Raw genomic sequence first — 18,724 nt, 5'->3', positions numbered from 1 at the left:
TTTAAAAATTAAGTGTTTAAATATTAGATTCAATTTAAAATTAATCAGAAGTAAATTGACTTCAATTTAATCTAAATTCTAAACGGAGCCTAAATGAGTCATCAGGTCAATTTCACATTAATTGCTCCTATCCCGAAAGTAGATCATGTTCGGTCCCGTATATACTAATTGCTCATTGGTTCAATCCCGATTGGATATTCATCTTGAACTATAGAAGTTAGAATCCCAACTCATGGGAGTATAGCAAGTACTTTCATGAGCGACCCCTCTCTCCTCTACGAGTACTTGTTGGCAATTACTCTCTAGCCGCTAGCGAGCACTCTTCATTGATGACTCACTCTTGCGCGAGCACTTGTACGGGCAGTGACTCACTTCCATGCGAGCACTCTCTAACAAACACTCTTCGACGAGGACTCACTCGCGTGCGAACGTTCACTGACGAACACTCTTTGGCTAGTCACGTAGAGATGGCGAGTTTTCTCCACGAATCTTTATTCGTCGGCTAGTTTCGAGCGCGCGTGCAATATTTTTAGTAGAGATCAATTTAATTCAATCTAATTTTAATATAAATTTAATATTTAAATATTAAATTTATCTCAATTTAAAATTTCTTTATACATGATATTTATAATATTTTTTAACTCAATAAATTTTTATTGTGAGATCTATAATTTTTTTTAATTTCTTATAAATAATATTAAATTTATCTAAATATATAAACATATCTAAATTTATTTTAGATAAATTTTATATAATTTATTTTACGTATTTAATTTATTATTATTCATAAAAAAAAATTTAATTTAAAGCTCAACTCTTAAAAGGTGTGCCTATTGTTGTGGGGTTATGTTCTCAGAATAACATGGTCAAGCTCGGGTGGACAACGGGCCATGACTTTCGGGCCTATGGTCCTCTTGGGTTTATGAATTCATTCGTTTCGGGTCCATGAGTCCTTTACTGCCACACCTCCAAAGCCCTCTTATTTTCGTAAGATTGTCAATGAAGATGACTTATGACAAATAAGGAAACATATTTGTAATCATGAATTGTAAATATGTTGTATAATTATTTTAAAAAAAATGAATAAAATATAAGATTTATATAAAAAAATTAAATTTTTAATAATAGACTTCACACTTTTTCAAAACTATTATACGACGTTTACGTACTTCACGGTTGTATGTAAAATTACTTCTGACAAGTTACTCTAAATCTTTTTTTTAACCATTGACATTCATATTAATAGAATCAATAACAAAGTTAATGCTATATAATTACAAATTAGAATTAAGCAAGTTCCTAGAATGAATAAAAGCTGGACATTGATGCTACTATTGAATAATATCATCCACAAAGCGAGTGTGCCTTACAAGTAAATAAGCTGCTTCATTTCCTTATTTACCAACATGAATTACATCATACAATACAAACCAAGAAAGGAGACTTTGAATTTCATAAATCGGATATTCTTGGCTTGAAAAATTGGATTCTTTAGAACCAATAACCTCAATAACTAACAATGAATCATATTCCAATAGCAAATTTGAGAAACCTAAAGTCAGGATCATTTGAAGATGCCTTAAAACAACCAAAGTATCTATATCATCTACTTCAAACAACCCAAATTCCTTTTGAATCAAAGCAAATCAAACATCACCTCTTTCATTCCTTGGAATAGCCCCAATACCCGCAAAGTCAGGAGATCAAAACAAAACTCTTATCAAAATTGAGCTCGACCATACCTTGAATAGGAGGTTTCCAAGAGAGCACAAGCTTCTTAAATGCAACTAGCTGGTGTTGTTTAATAGTAATGTAACTCTCAACATGTGCTAAGCAGTCATCAAAACACATCTTGCAGGCTGCAGCACACAAGTAGAATTCTAAAATAATTTCAAGTTACTAAACTTCCAAACACCCCACGAAATAGTGATAAAAATACCATTCATCATCATTTTAACCCCTACATTTTCATTATTAGTTGATTTAATATTAAATAATTAAATTACCTATTAACCAAACATTTTATACACATTAACAGATAATTAAAAATAATAATTAAATAACTATAAATAATTATTTTCAATTTTAATTGCTAACCCAATACATAAACATTCCCTCTAAGCCGTAGTCTAGAAAATTGTCTATCAGTATTTATTGAACGGTGACCACTCTATATATATATATATATATATACTTTCTTGGCAAGTGAAACATTTATAGATAAACTAACGGATACAAGACACAAGTTCGGTGGAGTGGAGTCCTCTACAATCTTTCTAAAGCTAACACACATTACAACACAAAAGTAAAAAAATAAAGTTGGTGATCGGAGCCAAAAGATTGACTCCCACCCAATTCCCACAAGAGGAGATCGTTTGGTGACGGTTTTTAAATAGTCTGATGAACAGACTATAAAATTACAGTTAGAAGCCGCAGTACAAAGAGGTGTGCTGCAACGTGTTGGTTTGGACTGGTTAGAAAGAATTGTTACATCCACTTTCACTCTATTATTGGTTAGGAAAAGCGGAAACATAGTGTAGCAACCGAAAATTGTGACGAATCGTCGGCGAGGGGGCGTTACTAGCAGTGGCGGCACGTGTAGGCGAATGTGCTACACAGATGGACAAATTTCTTCCGCCAGATTGATGATCGGCACCTGGAGAAGCTGAAGACAGCAGCGCGTATCCACCCTAGGTCACCAAAAAATAGCAGATGAAGATAAATGATGCTATCAAAAAACTAAAAAAGAGGAAAACATACAGATGAACGGAAATAAAAGTGAGGAGGGGAGGTGGGTGGAGCTGAAGTATCAACCCCCTCTCCCCGGTGAACGAAAAAATTTCCTGGGAGAGGATGAAGAGAAACGGCTGGGAGAGGTAGGCTGGACTGTACCAATGAGTTGTTTTTAATCCCTAATCGATTAGTACGGCCACTATATATTAAAGGGAACCTGTTTTAAATGTCTAGTACTTTCGGTCTTAATTAGCTCACAAATAGTTTATATTGTACTTTGATATAAGAAGTTAAATTTATATTTGAATTTTCATTTGAAATTTAATATTTCAAAAAATTAGTATCATTTTTATTGTACAAAAATCAAATATTAATTGATGATCCAAACATAAATTTGAATTATATTCTCAAGAAATATTTTGAATTATGAATTTAATTTCCCTCTGTACTTGTATTATTTTTATTGGGGGTTATCGGAACTCCCAAGTAACTGATCTGTTGGGAAGTCTTCTTCGTCGACCAGCATTGCGATCAAAACAATCACCATCGTTCTTCTTCTTCTTCTTCTTCCTCTTCAATTGCCAGTTCTCTGGGAGGGCTCCCATTCCCTCCAGATCGAACGGTCGATAACTGTAAAATCACTTTAAGAGTCGATGAGAATCTACTGAATCTCTCTCTCTCCGCTGACGAAAATACCGGGCAAGGCGATGTATAGCCGGGCGCCGCAAAACCGGCCATCTGGTTCTTCTTTCGGGTCTCGAATTTCGGTTCTCTTGCTCGCTATGTTCGCCACCATGGCCACTGTTTACGTCGCCGGCCGGTTAGTCTCTCTCTCTCTCTCTCTCTCGTGGTTCTGAGTTTTGGTATTTTTGCGGTTTTTGGTATGGTAAATTTGGTCCAATAAGAACGTGTTTTTGATAGACTGTGGCAGGATGCTGAGAATAGAGTGTATTTGATTCAAGAGCTTGACAAAAGAACTGGCCAGGTAATTTCTTTTATTTCTACTTTTTTTCATTTTTTGTATCAAATTGAATTTGCTGATTGTCATGCGGTTTAGCTTAAATTTATGCTTACTAAAGTAAACTGTATTTGGTAGGAACTGTTTCTCAATTTCTTAATTGGCGAGTTTGTGGGGCTTATTTGATATCCCAATGAAACTAAATCTAGACCATGTGTTCTCATATGGCAATCTTCCTGGCGTTTGACGGGTGTCCTGCTCACTTAGAATTGTGGTGGTAGTTCCTTGGGACGCTGCTGATCACAACATAAAATGAGTTTTAGAGCACAATGGACTGATTCGGTTTTTATAGGATTCGGACGCCTTATTGTAAATGGGAAATACTCAAATGACAGAGTCCCAAGCGATTGGGTTGCATTTTTTGCACAGCCAGCATTACCTGATATAGTATTGAATATTGATAATGATATACTCAGTTGATGCTTTATATTAGAAGTATAATGGGTAAGTTTGGTTTTCAAAGTCAATGTATTGGCCCAAATGTTGATGCTCATAAATCTACAGCCTGTTTTCTCTATTTTTAAGACACAATGTAGTTCTTTTACCATTAGGAGAATTAACAAGGAAATTCGTCATCCATTTTCAGGATCAATCTGCCATTTCAGTTGATGATACATTGAAACTTATAGCCTGCAGGTAATTTGATTCTAGCCATCCATCAAATTAGACAAACTGTGATCTCCCCCTTATAGTACCATTCTTTTTATTTTCTAGGGAACAACAGAAGAAGTTGTCAGACCTTGAAATGGACCTGGCTGCTGCTACACAGGAAGGTTTTGTTCCAAAGCACTCGTCAAAAAATGGTGGGACTCATGCTAAGAAAAAGACTTTAGCTGTCATAGGAATTATTACAACATTTGGCAGAAAGAAAAATAGAGATGCTATTCGCAAGGCATGGATGCCAACTGGTAATCATTGGCTGGTTTCATTTACTCCCTTTAATAGCATTGATACAAACAATGACCTAGGTCAATGTCTTAAATTCCAAACATTTACTAATTATAAATTTCAGGAATGTTGTTTTGAGCGGTGCTCTAAATGAAAAACTTTAAAGAGAGATAAGGGCAGGAATGACCATTGAAAGTGACATGGCAATATGGGGTTTGGGATAAGCTCATGGTAGTGTTTCATGCTAAAGTCAAATGCGACACTATGACTATATAACAGGTTTAAAGTACCCTTACGTTATCTGTTATCTTATTTTAGTTGTCTTCAATCAAGAAGAGGTGGCTAGGTAAAATGGTAATCATGGCTAAAGTTCCTATATTATTTTCAAATAGTTGAAGTAGATAAGACCAATGGGCAATCATGGCTGGAATGATAGACTAGTGAACTAAATTGGTTCGAACATGGTGAGGCAAACCAGCTAGGGGTGGATGAATTTGATGGAAAAGTATAAGATGAAATGACATTATTATCTTTTGTTTGATTATGTCCATGACTGGCATAGCAGCAGTTGTAAAATCAATTATAATTACTTTCTGAAGATCGAGAATACAACAGTTCTCTACCGATAAGAATGAACAACAGTTTTCTGCAAACTTATGCACAAGACCATTCTTTCACAGAAAGGGGATATATGTAGTTATACACCTAGGTATATAACATGTCTAATCACAAAATATAAAAACCAACTTGGCTGATGACACGGCACCTTTCCAGGCTTGTAGTAATCCATTACTTTGTTTTTTGGCTGACAAGGTGGTTGGGGCTCTGTTACATAATATTTTACCAAATGTTTAGTCTCTCTGATTGGTTAACGGATCTGACTATCTCGGTTGTGATGTTTTCTCATGTTTGAAGCTTGTTATAGATTACTTTAGTGGTGTGATACATAGTGCTTGATCACTAATATCATTAAGACATAAAAAACAAAATTCTTCTGGTTCTTTTTGGACAAAAATTTCTTCTGGCTCTATTTTTTAAGTCCATTGTTTACATATCTTGCTACTGCTAATTTCAGAATCTTTTCCATTGTTTATATATCTTGCTACTGCTAATTTCAGAATCTTTTCCATTTGACAGTGCTTTACTAAAATATAAAATGTATGCAGGGGCAGCTCTAGAAAAGTTGGCTGATGAAAAGGGCATCATTGTGCGATTTGTAATAGGCAGAAGGTTTCTATTTCTATAATTCAACAATATTTGAAAGAATTTTCTTAAGTTCTTAGTTTAGTGAAGATCATTTCTTGCAGTGCAAATCGTGGAGACAGCTTGGACAGAGATATTGACAATGAAAACAGGCAGACCAAAGATTTCATCATTCTTGTATGTTGAACTGTTTACAAAGTTTATTTTATCAGTCTTTAGTTGGGATATAGACTTATCTATCAGTGCATCTGAAATGTAGTTTAAAAGTCTTATTCTTTTCTCTGAGAATTGGATCTAGATTTATCCGCAGCTCACGTCCTACACCAATTATTGGTACCATTCTGCTTATACGTATATATAGATGACTTAAAAGATGCTCTTTGGTCGTTTCATCTAACAATGTATTTCTTAATTGGCTATTGACAACAAATTTCAAAGTCACTGTATATATGTAAGCCTTGACTTTGCTGGTGCAGCCTTAAATTGTGGTTTGAGGAAGGTTGAGCCCAATGTACTTCACTTTGATGTGTTTCTCTTTTTATGTTGTTCGATTTCAACTTATAAAAAAAAAATGTTGTTCAATTTGATACACGTCTTATTCTTCAATCTTGAGCCCAGATCAAAACTTGAACACATGCTATGTAAGTATCTTTTTCTAGTTCCTAATTGATGCTAGGTGTATTCTGTGTATACTTCCTGTGTACTTGGCTATACCTTTTTCCTATCAATGTAACTTTATTCTTATAAAAAAAAGTTCAAAAATCACTTGTTAATAGCAGAAGTAAACTAGGAGTAAATATCGGTATGTCATTCTGTTTGTCTATCTGACCTACAGGATGGTCAAGTTGAGGCAACTGAGGAGCATCCAAAAAAGATGAAGTCATTTTTTACTCATGCAGTGGAGAATTGGGATGCTGAATTTTATGCTAAGGCCAATGATGATGTCTATGTTAACATCGGTATGTCCTTAATTTTTGTGGAAATTGATATTATTACATGTCCCTGTAACTTCGTATTGTATATGCACAAAAATTTATTGGGTATGCAAGAGAGGGAACCTTGAATGCTTTGGGCAACATATTCACATGAAAGCTTATTTTTAACCCCAATTTTCCTCCTCCTCCCCCACCTTTACATGTTTTCCTCATAAGGATTCGCGATGAAAATCTGCCATTTTAGTTTCATTGTTACACGTAATGGATAATTTTTGAACACTACAAATATATATTTAACGATATAAGGCTAAAGATGAATTAGAAAAACTAGTAATAATAATAAGAAAAAAAACAGTAGTTAGGTTCCTTCCTATAAGAGAACTTTAAGGCTCAGTTTGGATACACAAACCTTATGGAAGATGTTACCTATTTGTCTATGGTAGTGCATTTGGAGGGAGCGGAACGCAAGATGCTTTGAAGATCAAGAGAGATCAATGGAAGAGCTTAGAATGTTGTTTTTTAATACTTTACTCCATTGGTCGATTGTAATTGATTTTCATGGCAGGTCTTTTCATGATTTCCTTGTATCTCTAAGCTAGACATTCCGACTGTGCCCATGTATATGTCCTGTATACTTGGACACTCTATGTCTCTCGTTTGATCAATAAGAATTTGTTTACCGATCAAAAAAAAATTATCTCATCTCATTTCATCATTACAACTTTTCCAAATTCCCATACAAAAATATAATAAACAATTCAACTTTTTCAAATCCCAAAATAAAAATAATACTAAAAAATATATTCTAACAATATTTTATTCAACTATTATTCAAAACATCTCATCTCATCTGAACTGTCTATCCAAACCCAACCTAATTCTTCAAGCCAAAACAGATTATGGTGGTTTGTGCTGATTTTTTGGCTTATCCTTTGTTATACAGATGCCTTGGGAGCAATGCTAACTACTCATTTGGATAAGCCTCGTCTTTATATGGGGTGTATGAAATCAGGCGAAGTTTTTTCTGAGCCGTGAGTTTAATAAAAAAATTTATTTGATGGTAGAAAATGTTTACCATTATAGTATAAAGTTATCTCTCTCTCCCTTACACTGCCTGAATAATGCAGGACCCACAAATGGTATGAACCAGACTGGTGGAAATTTGGCGATAAAAAATCGTGAGTATTGCAACTTTCGGTTTTTCTCTTCTCACCTATGATATTATGATTTTCTGAATGTGACAAGCTAAAATGTGTATTTAATTTCAGAGTTAAATATTATTTAAGCCACTTATATTCTGTTTGGTGCCTCATATTGAATAGTAGTTTTGCTCTTTATTCTGAAGAAATCCCCTTCTGAAATTTCAATTGACCCAAAACGATGTTACTTGAAAATTGCTTTTTCTGCTTTATTGAAATGTACTTTCTTCTTTATTCTGAAACAGTCTGTTTGGTACGAGGGGTGCAGCTTCTTGTTTTAAACATCCCATTTTTTAGTACCTGCCTTTTCAGCTGACCAAAAAATGTTTCTTTCATGGGGCAGATATTTTCGACATGCTTCGGGGGAGCTATATGTAATCTCAAAAGCACTGGCTCGGTTTATATCAATAAACAGGTAGCTTCTTTCTCTTTTATGGTTATATTAAGTTGCATATAGAAACAATTGGCAGGATTGAGTTGCCTTCTTTTCATGTTTCTCCAGATCTATTCTACGTACATATGCTCACGATGATGTTAGCAGTGGATCATGGTTTATTGGGCTTGATGTGAATCACATTGATGAACCGAAGTTTTGCTGCTCCTGGTCATCAGGTCTCTTTCTCCCTCCCCTTCACTCAAACTCACATACACCGACACAAACCCATGCATGCACACACACAGACTGACCTACCACATGCAGATTCACACATTGCATGCTTACTGAATAAAATGAACAACTGAGCAATGAATGGTGTGTCATTGTAATCGAGGTGATTTGTATGTGATGCTGAGAGGGCATGATGAATGGTGTTCAGATTTTATACCGCAATTCCTTTCTCATCTGGTGGGATCTTGCCTAAAGGACTTACACCTTTACAATGAAAAAATGTTTTGTTTTTCATTCAGTCATTACTGGTCGTAAGAATTTTTTTAGTTCACACCAGCTACATGGTGATATGGATTTCTTCAAAAGTTTGGGCATGAAGGATATAATAGATGGTATCAAAAGTTAAAAAAAAGAAAAAAAAAGAACTGTTCTTTTCTTTTTCAAATAAAATACATCTTGTCTTACTCCATTGACACCCTCCCAACTTGTCTAAAAGTTAAAACATTTGTACATATCCACCTAGAATATAATAGATGGTATCATTTGAAGAAAGCTCATATATATTGTGGATTGGGCACTTGTAAATTTCTATAAAATTTTGAGTCTGACTTCCTAAAATTATGATCCTTAAAAGGGACTAGGTTTTTTACAGTTACATCTTTGTCTTTATACTTTTTGTCTCAGGGGCAATTTGTGCAGCCGTGTGACTGGAGTTGCTACCAATCATGAATTAGCAGAACATTTGGTACATATATATAGTAACAGAAGACCATTCTTCGCATCGGAGGTGTTTTTAATGTGAATTCACGAAGTCATCATAAGGACTTTTTTTTATGCCCAAAGCCGACTCCACCTGTCTCAAAAGCATGGACTTGTTGATTTGAGAGATTTTCCGAGTACAGAGCCTAACTTGCCAATCAGCATTTTTCAACAGGCTAGGGCTACAGGTACTGGAAACGTAGTTCTCATTCTCAATTACTTTGAAAGATCACTTGTATTTCTAATTTTCTATGGATGATGTATTATAATCAAACTCCATTTTCCATCGTCATTCTCAAAGAATTCTTCTTCTCTAAAGCCTTTTTATGTAATACTTCAAATTACTCTTCAATTAGGGAACGGAAAATTAGATGAATCCTGTTACAAGCTCTGGATACCGAACGTGTTACTGGAAGATCAACCGGGAAGGACGCCGGATCGTTCTTCCATGCTTTTCCTATGTTGAACGTATAACAGAAATAAATTGAGAATAATTTTCTGGATGCCTTATTCATAGACCTTTCTTACAAATATATAGCTAATTGCTTTCCAAAAATATTGACGCTAGCATCCTACGTAAATAAATATTTGAACGATACACTTCCAAAATAGGGCATACGAAAAATAAATGCGGATTGCCTTATTTCCGAAACAAGGCAATATTGCCTAAACAAAATATTTATCCTATAGCAATAATCCACGCTGGAAGCTCCTTCCTTATTAGCTGTGCACCTTCCATATTAATCCTTCGCAACATTCCTTCCCCCATGAGATTCATCCTTGTCCTCAAGGATAAACTCCGGAAATTGCATCTTGATAGTCGCTATGTTTTCCCAGGTGGCTTCTGCTGGGTTAGTTCCGCACCAATGGATGAGGGCCATCGCCTTGTGTCCCTTACCACGATAAGCCAACACAGTTTGTGGTTGGGTGGGTGGTACGGTGAACGTAGCCTTTGGCAGTTCTGATATTGCGTTTCGTGATTTCCTAGCTTAAGTTTGAGGAGAGACACGTGAAAGACTAGGTGCACATGAGATCTTGTAGGAAATTCGAGGTAGTATGCAACTTGCCCAATTCGCTCCAGCACTCGAAAGGGGCCATAGTAACGAGCGGCCAACTTCGTGTTTGTCCTCCTTTCCACTATCTGCTGCCTATATGATTGTAGTCGAACGTAAACTTGGTCACCTGGTTGGAAACTCCTCTCTTGATGTCCACGGTCATATTGCAACTTCATTCGGTTTTGTGCTTGCTGAAGCTTAAGGCGTACTTCCTTCACGAGCTGATCCCGCTCGGTAAGAGTCTGAGCTACCTTGTCCACTCGTGCAGTCCCAGATACATATGACAGTAGCGTGGGTGGAGTTCGGCCATATACCACTTCATATGGAGATTGTCCAGTGCTGGAATGGAAGCTGGTGTTGTATACGTATTCCACCCAAGGAAGCCACTTTACCCATGTCGAAGGTGTGGAGCTGGTGAAGCAACGTAAATACATTTCAAGAATACGATTAACCACCTCGGTTTGACCGTCCGTCTGCAGATGGTATGAGGAGCTGAAGTTGAATTTAATTCCTTGTAGTTGGAAAAGCTCTTGCCAAAAGTTGCTAGTGAAGGTGTGATCTCTATCACTCACAAGGGAAGTAGGAAGCCCATGCAACTTAAATACATTCTCAAAAAATACTTGGGCCACCATTGCTGCTGTAAATGGATGTCTAAGGGGCACAAAATGGGCATATTTGGAAAACCGATCGACCACAACGTAAATAACACTTTTTCCTTGTGAAGTGGGCAATCCTGTTATGAAATCCATGGACAGGTCCGACCACACGGCAACTGGAATTGGTAAAGGTTGGAAGAGCCTGGCTGCTTTGGTGTGCTCGCTTTTGTGTCGCTGGCAAACGTCGCAACCACGGATGAAGGCTTTAACTTGAGACATCGCCCATCGCCAGTAAAACACCACCTTGAGACGCTGCCAAGTTTTATGAAAACCTTCATGAGTTCCAGCATGAAACTCACTGATGATTTGTTGGGTCAGTGAAGAAGTTGGCCTAAGATAAATTCTCTCCTTATAAAAAATGATCCTTGACTTGAAACTCCACGGTCCAATGGCTTCGCCATCTTGAATGTTTTTTGCTAATGACTGCAACTCAGGTTCGTTTAACACTTCCTCTCTAATGGGTTCAGTCCATAGCGGTAATGGCATGCTGAGAGCAAAATTTTTTTTCTCCTGATGAAGGCCTTCCTCTCGCCTGGATAAACTATCTGCGGCAGCGTTCTCACATCCTTTTTTTATATTCGATCACAAAATCGTAACCCATAAGCTTGACTAACCACATTTGTTGTGCTTCCGTAGCAATGGTTTGATCCCAAAAATATCGCAAGCTCCTCTGATCTGTTCGGACCACAAACCTGTTTCCAAGTAAATATGGCCTCCATTTTTGGATGGCAGCAACTAATGCCATGATCTCATTTTCGTAAGTTGACTGGCTTAAATTCTGACCTTGAAGTGCCTTGCTGAAATAGGCGATGGGCCTACCTTCTTGCATGAGTACGGCGCCTAGGCCAAAGCCTGATGCATCGCACTCCACCACAAATTGCTTGGAAAAATCCGGTAATGCTAGAACTGGTCCAGTAGTCATTGCTTGCTTTAATTGAATGAAAGCTGCCTCTGCTCCTTCGTTCCAGCCAAAAGCATCTTTCTTGAGCAGTTGTGTAAGTGGGCTTGCAATTTGTCCGTAGTTACAGATGAATTTCCTGTAATATCCGGTCAAGCCGAGAAACCCACGTAAGGCTTTAACGGAGGTGGGTCTAGGCCATTCCGTCATTGCGACTACTTTTTCCAGATCCATTGCTACTCCATGTTCTGAAATGAGGTGCCCCAAATAATTGATCTGGTCCTGCCCAAATTGGCACTTATCCATCCTCACAAACAAATTGTTAGATTGCAACTTGTTCAGTACCATCCAAAGGTGTGATAAATGCTCCTCCCACGTTCGATTATAAACGAGTATATCATCAAAAAATACCAACACATACCTCCATAAAACGGACTTAAAAATCTCGTTCATGAGGGACTGGAAGGTTGAGGGGGCGTTGGTAAGTCCAAACGGCATCACGAGGAATTCATAGTGTCCATGGTGTGTCCAGAATGCTGTTTTTTCCACATCTTCCTCATGCATCTTTATCTGGTGATATCCCGAGCGAAGGTTCAGCTTGGAAAAATTTTTTGCTCAATTTAACTCATCCAACAACTCGTCAATAATGGGTATAGGAAATTTATCCTTTACCGTGATTTGATTGAGTGCCCTATAATCCACACACAGGCGCCATGAGCCATCCTTCTTCTTAACCATCAACAGTGGCGAAGAATACAGATTGGTACTAGTTTGCACCACGCCCGATTGCAAGAGACTTGTTATCACCTTTTCGATTTCTCCTTTCATATAATGAGGGTAGCGATATGGCCGCACGTTAATGGGTCCCGAACCAGGCTTCAAAGGAATGTGGTGGTTGTGGGATCGATCTGGTGGGAGTCCCATTGGTTCAGCAAATAGGCCTCTATATTCTTGCAATACCTTTCCCACTTCATGGGTTGTGGTGGTAGTACCTGCAATATCAGCACCCAATTTAATAGAAAAAAATTTTGTTGTAGTTTTGGGTCCCTTGCAAGTCGTAGGAAGCAATTGACAAAGGAAACCAGACTTCCTCTTGCAAAGTTCTCTTGCCGCATCCTCCTCCTCTACCAATCTATGCTTCGGCCTTTTTATTCCCTTCAACTCCATTTGCCTTCCCTTATACATAAAACTCATTACGAGTTTTGCAAAGTCCCACCAAATTGGGCCTAACGTACATAGCCATTGGGTGCCAAGTACTGCATCACACCCTTCAATTGCCAACAAGAAAAAATCAATAAAGAACTGGGTACCTTGGAACCATACCCTCACTCCATTGCAACGTCCCTCACAGTCCATCTTTTCTCCATTAGCTACCATTACTTTCATACCTTGTGTCTTCTGGGAAGTCAACCCCATTTTTTTTGTGGATGAAGGATTCAAAAAATTATGAGAGCTTCTAGAATCTAAAAGGACTGTGATGCCGTGCCCCATAACTGCTCCCCGAATCCTCATTGTCTGCGGTGAAGTGGTGCCTACCATTGCATGTATTGAGATCATCGGCTCCTCATTGAACTCGTTATGCTCCTCACTATCGCCTTCGTCATTGCTTTCTTCCTCCTGCACATATATCCCCTCAATTAGAAAAAGCTTCTTATAGCGATGGCCTGGCACGAATTGCTCATCACAATTAAAGCAAAGGCATTTCTTCCTCCATTCCTGTAACTCGCTTAGAGTGAGGCGTCGAATGGACGGTGTTTTTGTTCTTGATAAGTTGGCAGAGGGCAGAGGGCAGAGGGGGTGGCGTTGGTTCTATGGGTATTTGTCGTCTGACCTCCATCTGCATTGGTTTCTTTAAATTTCTCGCTTCAAAGAGTCTTGCTAAACCAATGGCGTCCGTAATGGACGAGGGACGTGCAGCCTGTACATCCGTGCGCAAGGGCTCCTTGAGTCCACTGATAAAACATCCTAGCTGATGGTTGGGGGCTAGTCCACCTACTCGGCTTAAAAGTTGTTCAAATTGCCATTGATACTCTCGGACAGACCCTGTTTGCCGCAGCTTGCTCAACGAACCAAAGTGATCTTCGAACATGGTGGGTCCATAACGAGTTCACAAGCCTCCCTTCAGCGCCTCCCAAGACACTATTTCTTCACTATTTTTAAAAAGCTGGTACCACATTTGCACCTCACCTTCCAGGTGATAAGCGGCCAGATGCAATTTCTCCACCTCCTCGATCTGTTGATATTCAAAGAACTGTTCCACCCTGTAAATCCAACCCATTGTATTTCGGAAAATCTAATTTAGCAAACTTGGCGCAGCTGCATTGTGCCCTCCCCCATGGTTTCTTCCATTTCTATTTCTCGATCCCAACCCCTCTCCATCGCCTAAACTCCTGCTCGCCAAGGAGTCCACCTTCGCACTAGTTTCCTCAAATTTTTTCATAAGGCGTTCCATGATGTTTCCAAAGTTAACCATTTATTGTTCTAAGCGTTCTATTCGGGAATCCGCCATAACCTGTCTTTGATACCAAAATGTTACGAGCTCTGGATACCAAACGTGTTACTGGAAGATCAACTGGGAAGGACGCCAGATTGTTCTTCCGTGCTTTTCCTATGTTGAACGTATAACATAAATAAATTGAGAATAATTTTATGGATGCCTTATTCATAGACCTTTCTTACAAATATATAGCTAATTGCTTTCCAAAAATATTGATGCTAGCATCCTATGTAAATAAATATTTGAACAATACACTTCCAAAACAAGACATACGAAAAATAAATGCGGATTGCCTTATTTCCGAAGCAGGGCAATATTGCCTAAACAAAATATTTATCCTATAGCCATAATCCATGCTGGAAGCTCCTTCTTTATTAGCTGTGCACCTTCCATATTAATTCTCCGCAACAAATCCACACAATAATGTTTGCTTTGGTTGGAAGTTGAAAATAGATCATTTAGTTTTCTCCTTAAAAGTATTTTCTTAATAATTCCCACTAAATATAAGAAAACACTGTTGGGTCTAGACACAAGTGGGGATTACAAGACCTAAAACAAGTAAGATGGGTTTTTATGTAGAGATGCAAACGGCCTATTGCCGAAGGCTTAGGTACCAAAAGCCCAAAGTAAAAACCTTCTAACAGGCTTAAAAAAGAGAGAAGTCAGTTGAAGCGAATTATGTGGTATATTGCCGACAGTAGTTGAGGGAGCTAACAAAAGACAAGGGGCAAAACGACCTTCCGTCGACTATGGACACACTCGTGTAAAAGTTTAAACTCGAGCAATAAGAAAAGCATCCTGCTACTAGGCTGTCCACCGGTACAAGCTTACTGCTGGGGTGCCGCTACCGCTGGTGCAAATTGTTTTTTTTTTTTTCAATTAATATTTAAATATCTTTAAACATTTAAAAAAAATTATAAATTCATTAATTGTTATTTCTTTAATCAATAAGTAAAAATAAAATAAAATATACAAACGGTCAAAATAAAAGAGAAAACTACGAGATTAGCATTTTCCATAAGAAAAATGGTCATAATAATAATGATAGGAGTGATAGATTGTGATAGGTCAAGCTAGCCCACTTTAGGTTTAGCATAACAAGGATAGCACCCACCTAAATAAATACGATACAATCAATGAAATAATTGAAAATAAATCGTTCATAATTATATTAGTACTCAGTATTTATTATTGGATAATGATACACTTACAACTATTTTATATCTCATTTTAAATCAATCAATGTAATGTGACACTTTATTTAAAAATAATTTCAATTTTACATATTTATCCTTCATTTTAAGTAATAGTAAAATAGTTGTAAGTTTATCATTTTCCATTACTACCGCAATAAGGTACATTACATGGATAAATCTAAGCCTTATGATCCTAAGACGTACACTTATCTCATGTCATGTGTGCTTAAGAATTCTTAACACGTGGGTTAGGTTTGGAGAGGATTCAAGCTTAAAAATTTGGATTTTGATATTACGTAGAAATAATGTAATTTATATTCTAACAAAAATAGGGTATAAGTTTGCATTGCGTCTAGTAGGTGAAAATTAAGAGCACCTTTAAGATCAAATCCAGGTCAAAAAACCCTGCACCTTTAAACAAGTTATAGAGGAAGTTGAAGGCAAAAGGGTAAAGAGAAGAGAAAGTCGCATTGCACCTAACTGTTAGTGACTGCACGTCACATTGTTACCTGAATTCCATCCAAGAAAATTTCTTAGTCCGTGACATGAAAAACCATCTCCAAGGCATCCTTTTTGTAGTGGTTTTAATTCAATCCCATCTTCTGAGCCAGTCTTTAATAAGAATAGGTCAAAAAGGGAGGAAGAAAAGCACGCGGCATTTTTTGGACTATGTCCTTTTTTTAAAAAAAAACCATTCGATGATGTTCTTTTAAGGTTACGTGTGATTCAATTAGTTGTGTTTCTAGATAGATTAGATAGATGCATGCATAATGCATGTTTTACGTCAGAGGTTGCATTTCACGTTGCTGCCAAAAGTTGAGGAAAAGTCATAGCTCAGTGCTTTTCATTCGTTTTCCATCTTAAAACGCAAAATGGAACATCTTTTTCTCCTTTTTTTTTTTTTCTTAAAGTATGCATATGAAATAATTGTGTTAAAATATAAAATAAATAATAAAATTTATCTAATTTTTAAGATAAGTGGTGATCATTTCACATGATATTAAAGTAAAAATTTTGAATTTGAATTCTGATTCTACACTCTATCACATTTAATTAAATATTTCACGTGTTGGACTATCTATTGAAGTGGAGTATTAAGATATAAAATAAATAATAAAATCTAATTCTTCCTATTAATTTAAGCTTTTGGACAATTGGTGATCACTGATTTCACAAGAACAATTTTTATTTTTTCTAGGAAATTAGCTCATGTTGAAATAACAGATAAGGAGATACATGAGTTGAGGTGATGTCCCAATAAACACTCCAACAACCAACGCTACACAATTTTTATTTTTTATTTTTAAAAAAAGACACTTTTTGAAAGAACAATCCTATTTATTCACGTATTTGAACTTGAGGGTATATATAGAAAACTATATTTCAAGCATGATTTGATTTATCAGTAGAGTTCAATTTTCCTATAAAAAAAAGAGTTCAATTTTTAAATTTTTTACAAATCAAATTTATCACGTGATTAATATAAAAATAATGTTACCTAAAGTCGTGAAGTGCGCAAAAGAATCTAAGAGGATTGACAATGTATTTTGTAAAATACAAATTTTTGTGAAATATAAAGAAAAATAGTCAAAAGTCTCTTCCATTAGATCATCTATTCTATTTCTATTTATATTCAGCTACTGTAAATCCTCTACATATAGAGGTTATTGGTCATTTCTCTAAATAATTTTTTATTATTTCTCTCTTATTTCATATTCTTTCTTTTTTATCTTATTTTCATTTTAACCCTTTTATTACTTTAGCACAGGCCGCACTCTCTTAACTCTCATCTACTCTCTAGTACTCCGTTTATAGTCCATTCAATTTTTATGCATGCATAAGTTTTGATTTTGTTAATAATAAAGGTAGGTTTTTTTTTATCTTTTTACTCTTTTTTTTTAAGTAATTTAAAATATTACATTATACATAAAGAAATATTGTAAATATCAAAATATATAGTGTATAGAGAAATATTTGAAATATATGATGTGTAGAGAATATAATGTTTGAAATAAATAAAAAAGATTAAAAAGTATAATATTTAGATAATATAAAGAAAAATTAGATAAACCGATATATGACATATTGTAAAAATCAATATATAAAATAGAAAAAATGAGTTTTAATGATGTATTTTAAAAGATAGGATAAAGAAACTATTGAAAATGGTCTAATGAGATTTATATAAATTTTTTTGTTAATGGGTAACTTCTTTTTTTATCCTTTTTAATACTCCAAAGACTTGACTTCACCAAAAATAAAAGGATCATGCTACAGCCCTCGCTGGGGGCTCTTGCTGGGGGTGTAGTATTATTTTATATGTATTTTTTTAAAGTAATTTTTTATATAGATTTTTTAATATTTTTTAATATTTAAAAAAATAAAATAAATTTAAAACATTATTAAAAAATACTTCATTAATCAGAAAGTAAAAAAAAATTATTAAAAAATACTTCCTTAATCACAAAGTAAAATATTTCTATATATTTTATATATTTTTTTATTTTACTTCGTGATTAAGAAAATATTTTTTAATAATATTATAATTTTTTTATTTTTTTAAAATATTAAAAATTATTAAAAAAAATTATATAAAAAAATAACTTAAAAAAATATATTAAAATATATTGCTAGATCTCAGCGGGAGGTCTAGCATTTTCCAAAATAAAATAGTTCGGAAAATTGAGCGGTCATCCTGAGAATAAGATAGATTTTCTTTTTAAATAAATAAGAATTTCTTAATTGGTGATAGATGGGCGGCCATTGCAAAAATCCATAGAACTTGACGGGACAGTTTGCGGCCGAATAGATTATTTGGAAACTTATCCAAAACAAAAATAAAAATGAAAAAGATCAGATTATTTGGAACTCACAGGCAGCAAATTTATGATCATTTTCCCCGTATTTTTCAAACGGGTCGTTAATTCTGGTAATCCTAGTCACTTGTCTGACTTTATCCTACACGAGGTGTGGAAGCCCACCACAGAGAAAACTCACGGCTGCCGAGTCTTATACCTAAAATAATCTTGGAATTTTTTATGCACAACTTAACATTACTTTAAGTCACCATCTTAATTTGT

The 18,724-nt window shown here is 35.8% G+C and overlaps 1 protein-coding gene across 2 annotated transcripts; it reads left to right on the top strand.

The window, feature by feature from the left end:
- The first annotated feature begins 2,767 nt into the window (after positions 1-2,767).
- On the top strand, positions 2,768-9,660 carry LOC121268883 (hydroxyproline O-galactosyltransferase HPGT1-like). Of its 2 annotated transcripts, XM_041173149.1 has the most exons (13): positions 2,768-3,553; positions 3,655-3,718; positions 4,338-4,387; positions 4,466-4,659; positions 5,806-5,869; positions 5,947-6,019; positions 6,678-6,801; positions 7,721-7,808; positions 7,905-7,955; positions 8,320-8,391; positions 8,479-8,588; positions 9,268-9,328; positions 9,427-9,660. In XM_041173149.1, the coding sequence occupies exons 1-12, from the start codon at positions 3,441-3,443 to the stop codon at positions 9,288-9,290; spliced, it is 1,026 nt and encodes a 341-aa protein (XP_041029083.1). In that variant the 5' UTR covers positions 2,768-3,440; the 3' UTR covers positions 9,291-9,328; positions 9,427-9,660. The 2 variants fall into 2 exon arrangements, with proteins under 2 accessions (XP_041029083.1, XP_041029082.1); XM_041173148.1 differs by having other exon boundaries at positions 2,769-3,553; positions 9,268-9,660.
- Positions 9,661-18,724: the final 9,064 nt, after the last annotated feature.

The sequence above is a fragment of the Juglans microcarpa x Juglans regia genome, chromosome 6D, assembly GCF_004785595.1.
Source record: "Juglans microcarpa x Juglans regia isolate MS1-56 chromosome 6D, Jm3101_v1.0, whole genome shotgun sequence".
In the NCBI taxonomy this organism is placed as follows: Eukaryota; Viridiplantae; Streptophyta; class Magnoliopsida; order Fagales; family Juglandaceae; genus Juglans; species Juglans microcarpa x Juglans regia.
Note: the sequence above shows the minus strand (reverse complement) of the source record. Positions and strands in the feature narration are given on the sequence as shown.

Excerpts from the sequence above, each read along its gene's own strand:
- LOC121268883 (XM_041173149.1), top strand. The coding sequence starts at position 3,441 with ATGTATAGCCGGGCGCCGCAAAACCGGCCATCTGGTTCTTCTTTCGGG. Across the intron at positions 8,392-8,478 it reads CGGTTTATATCAATAAACAG|ATCTATTCTACGTACATATG; the intron begins GTAGCTTCTTTC and ends ATGTTTCTCCAG. Across the intron at positions 8,589-9,267 it reads TTGCTGCTCCTGGTCATCAG|GGGCAATTTGTGCAGCCGTG; the intron begins GTCTCTTTCTCC and ends TTTTTGTCTCAG.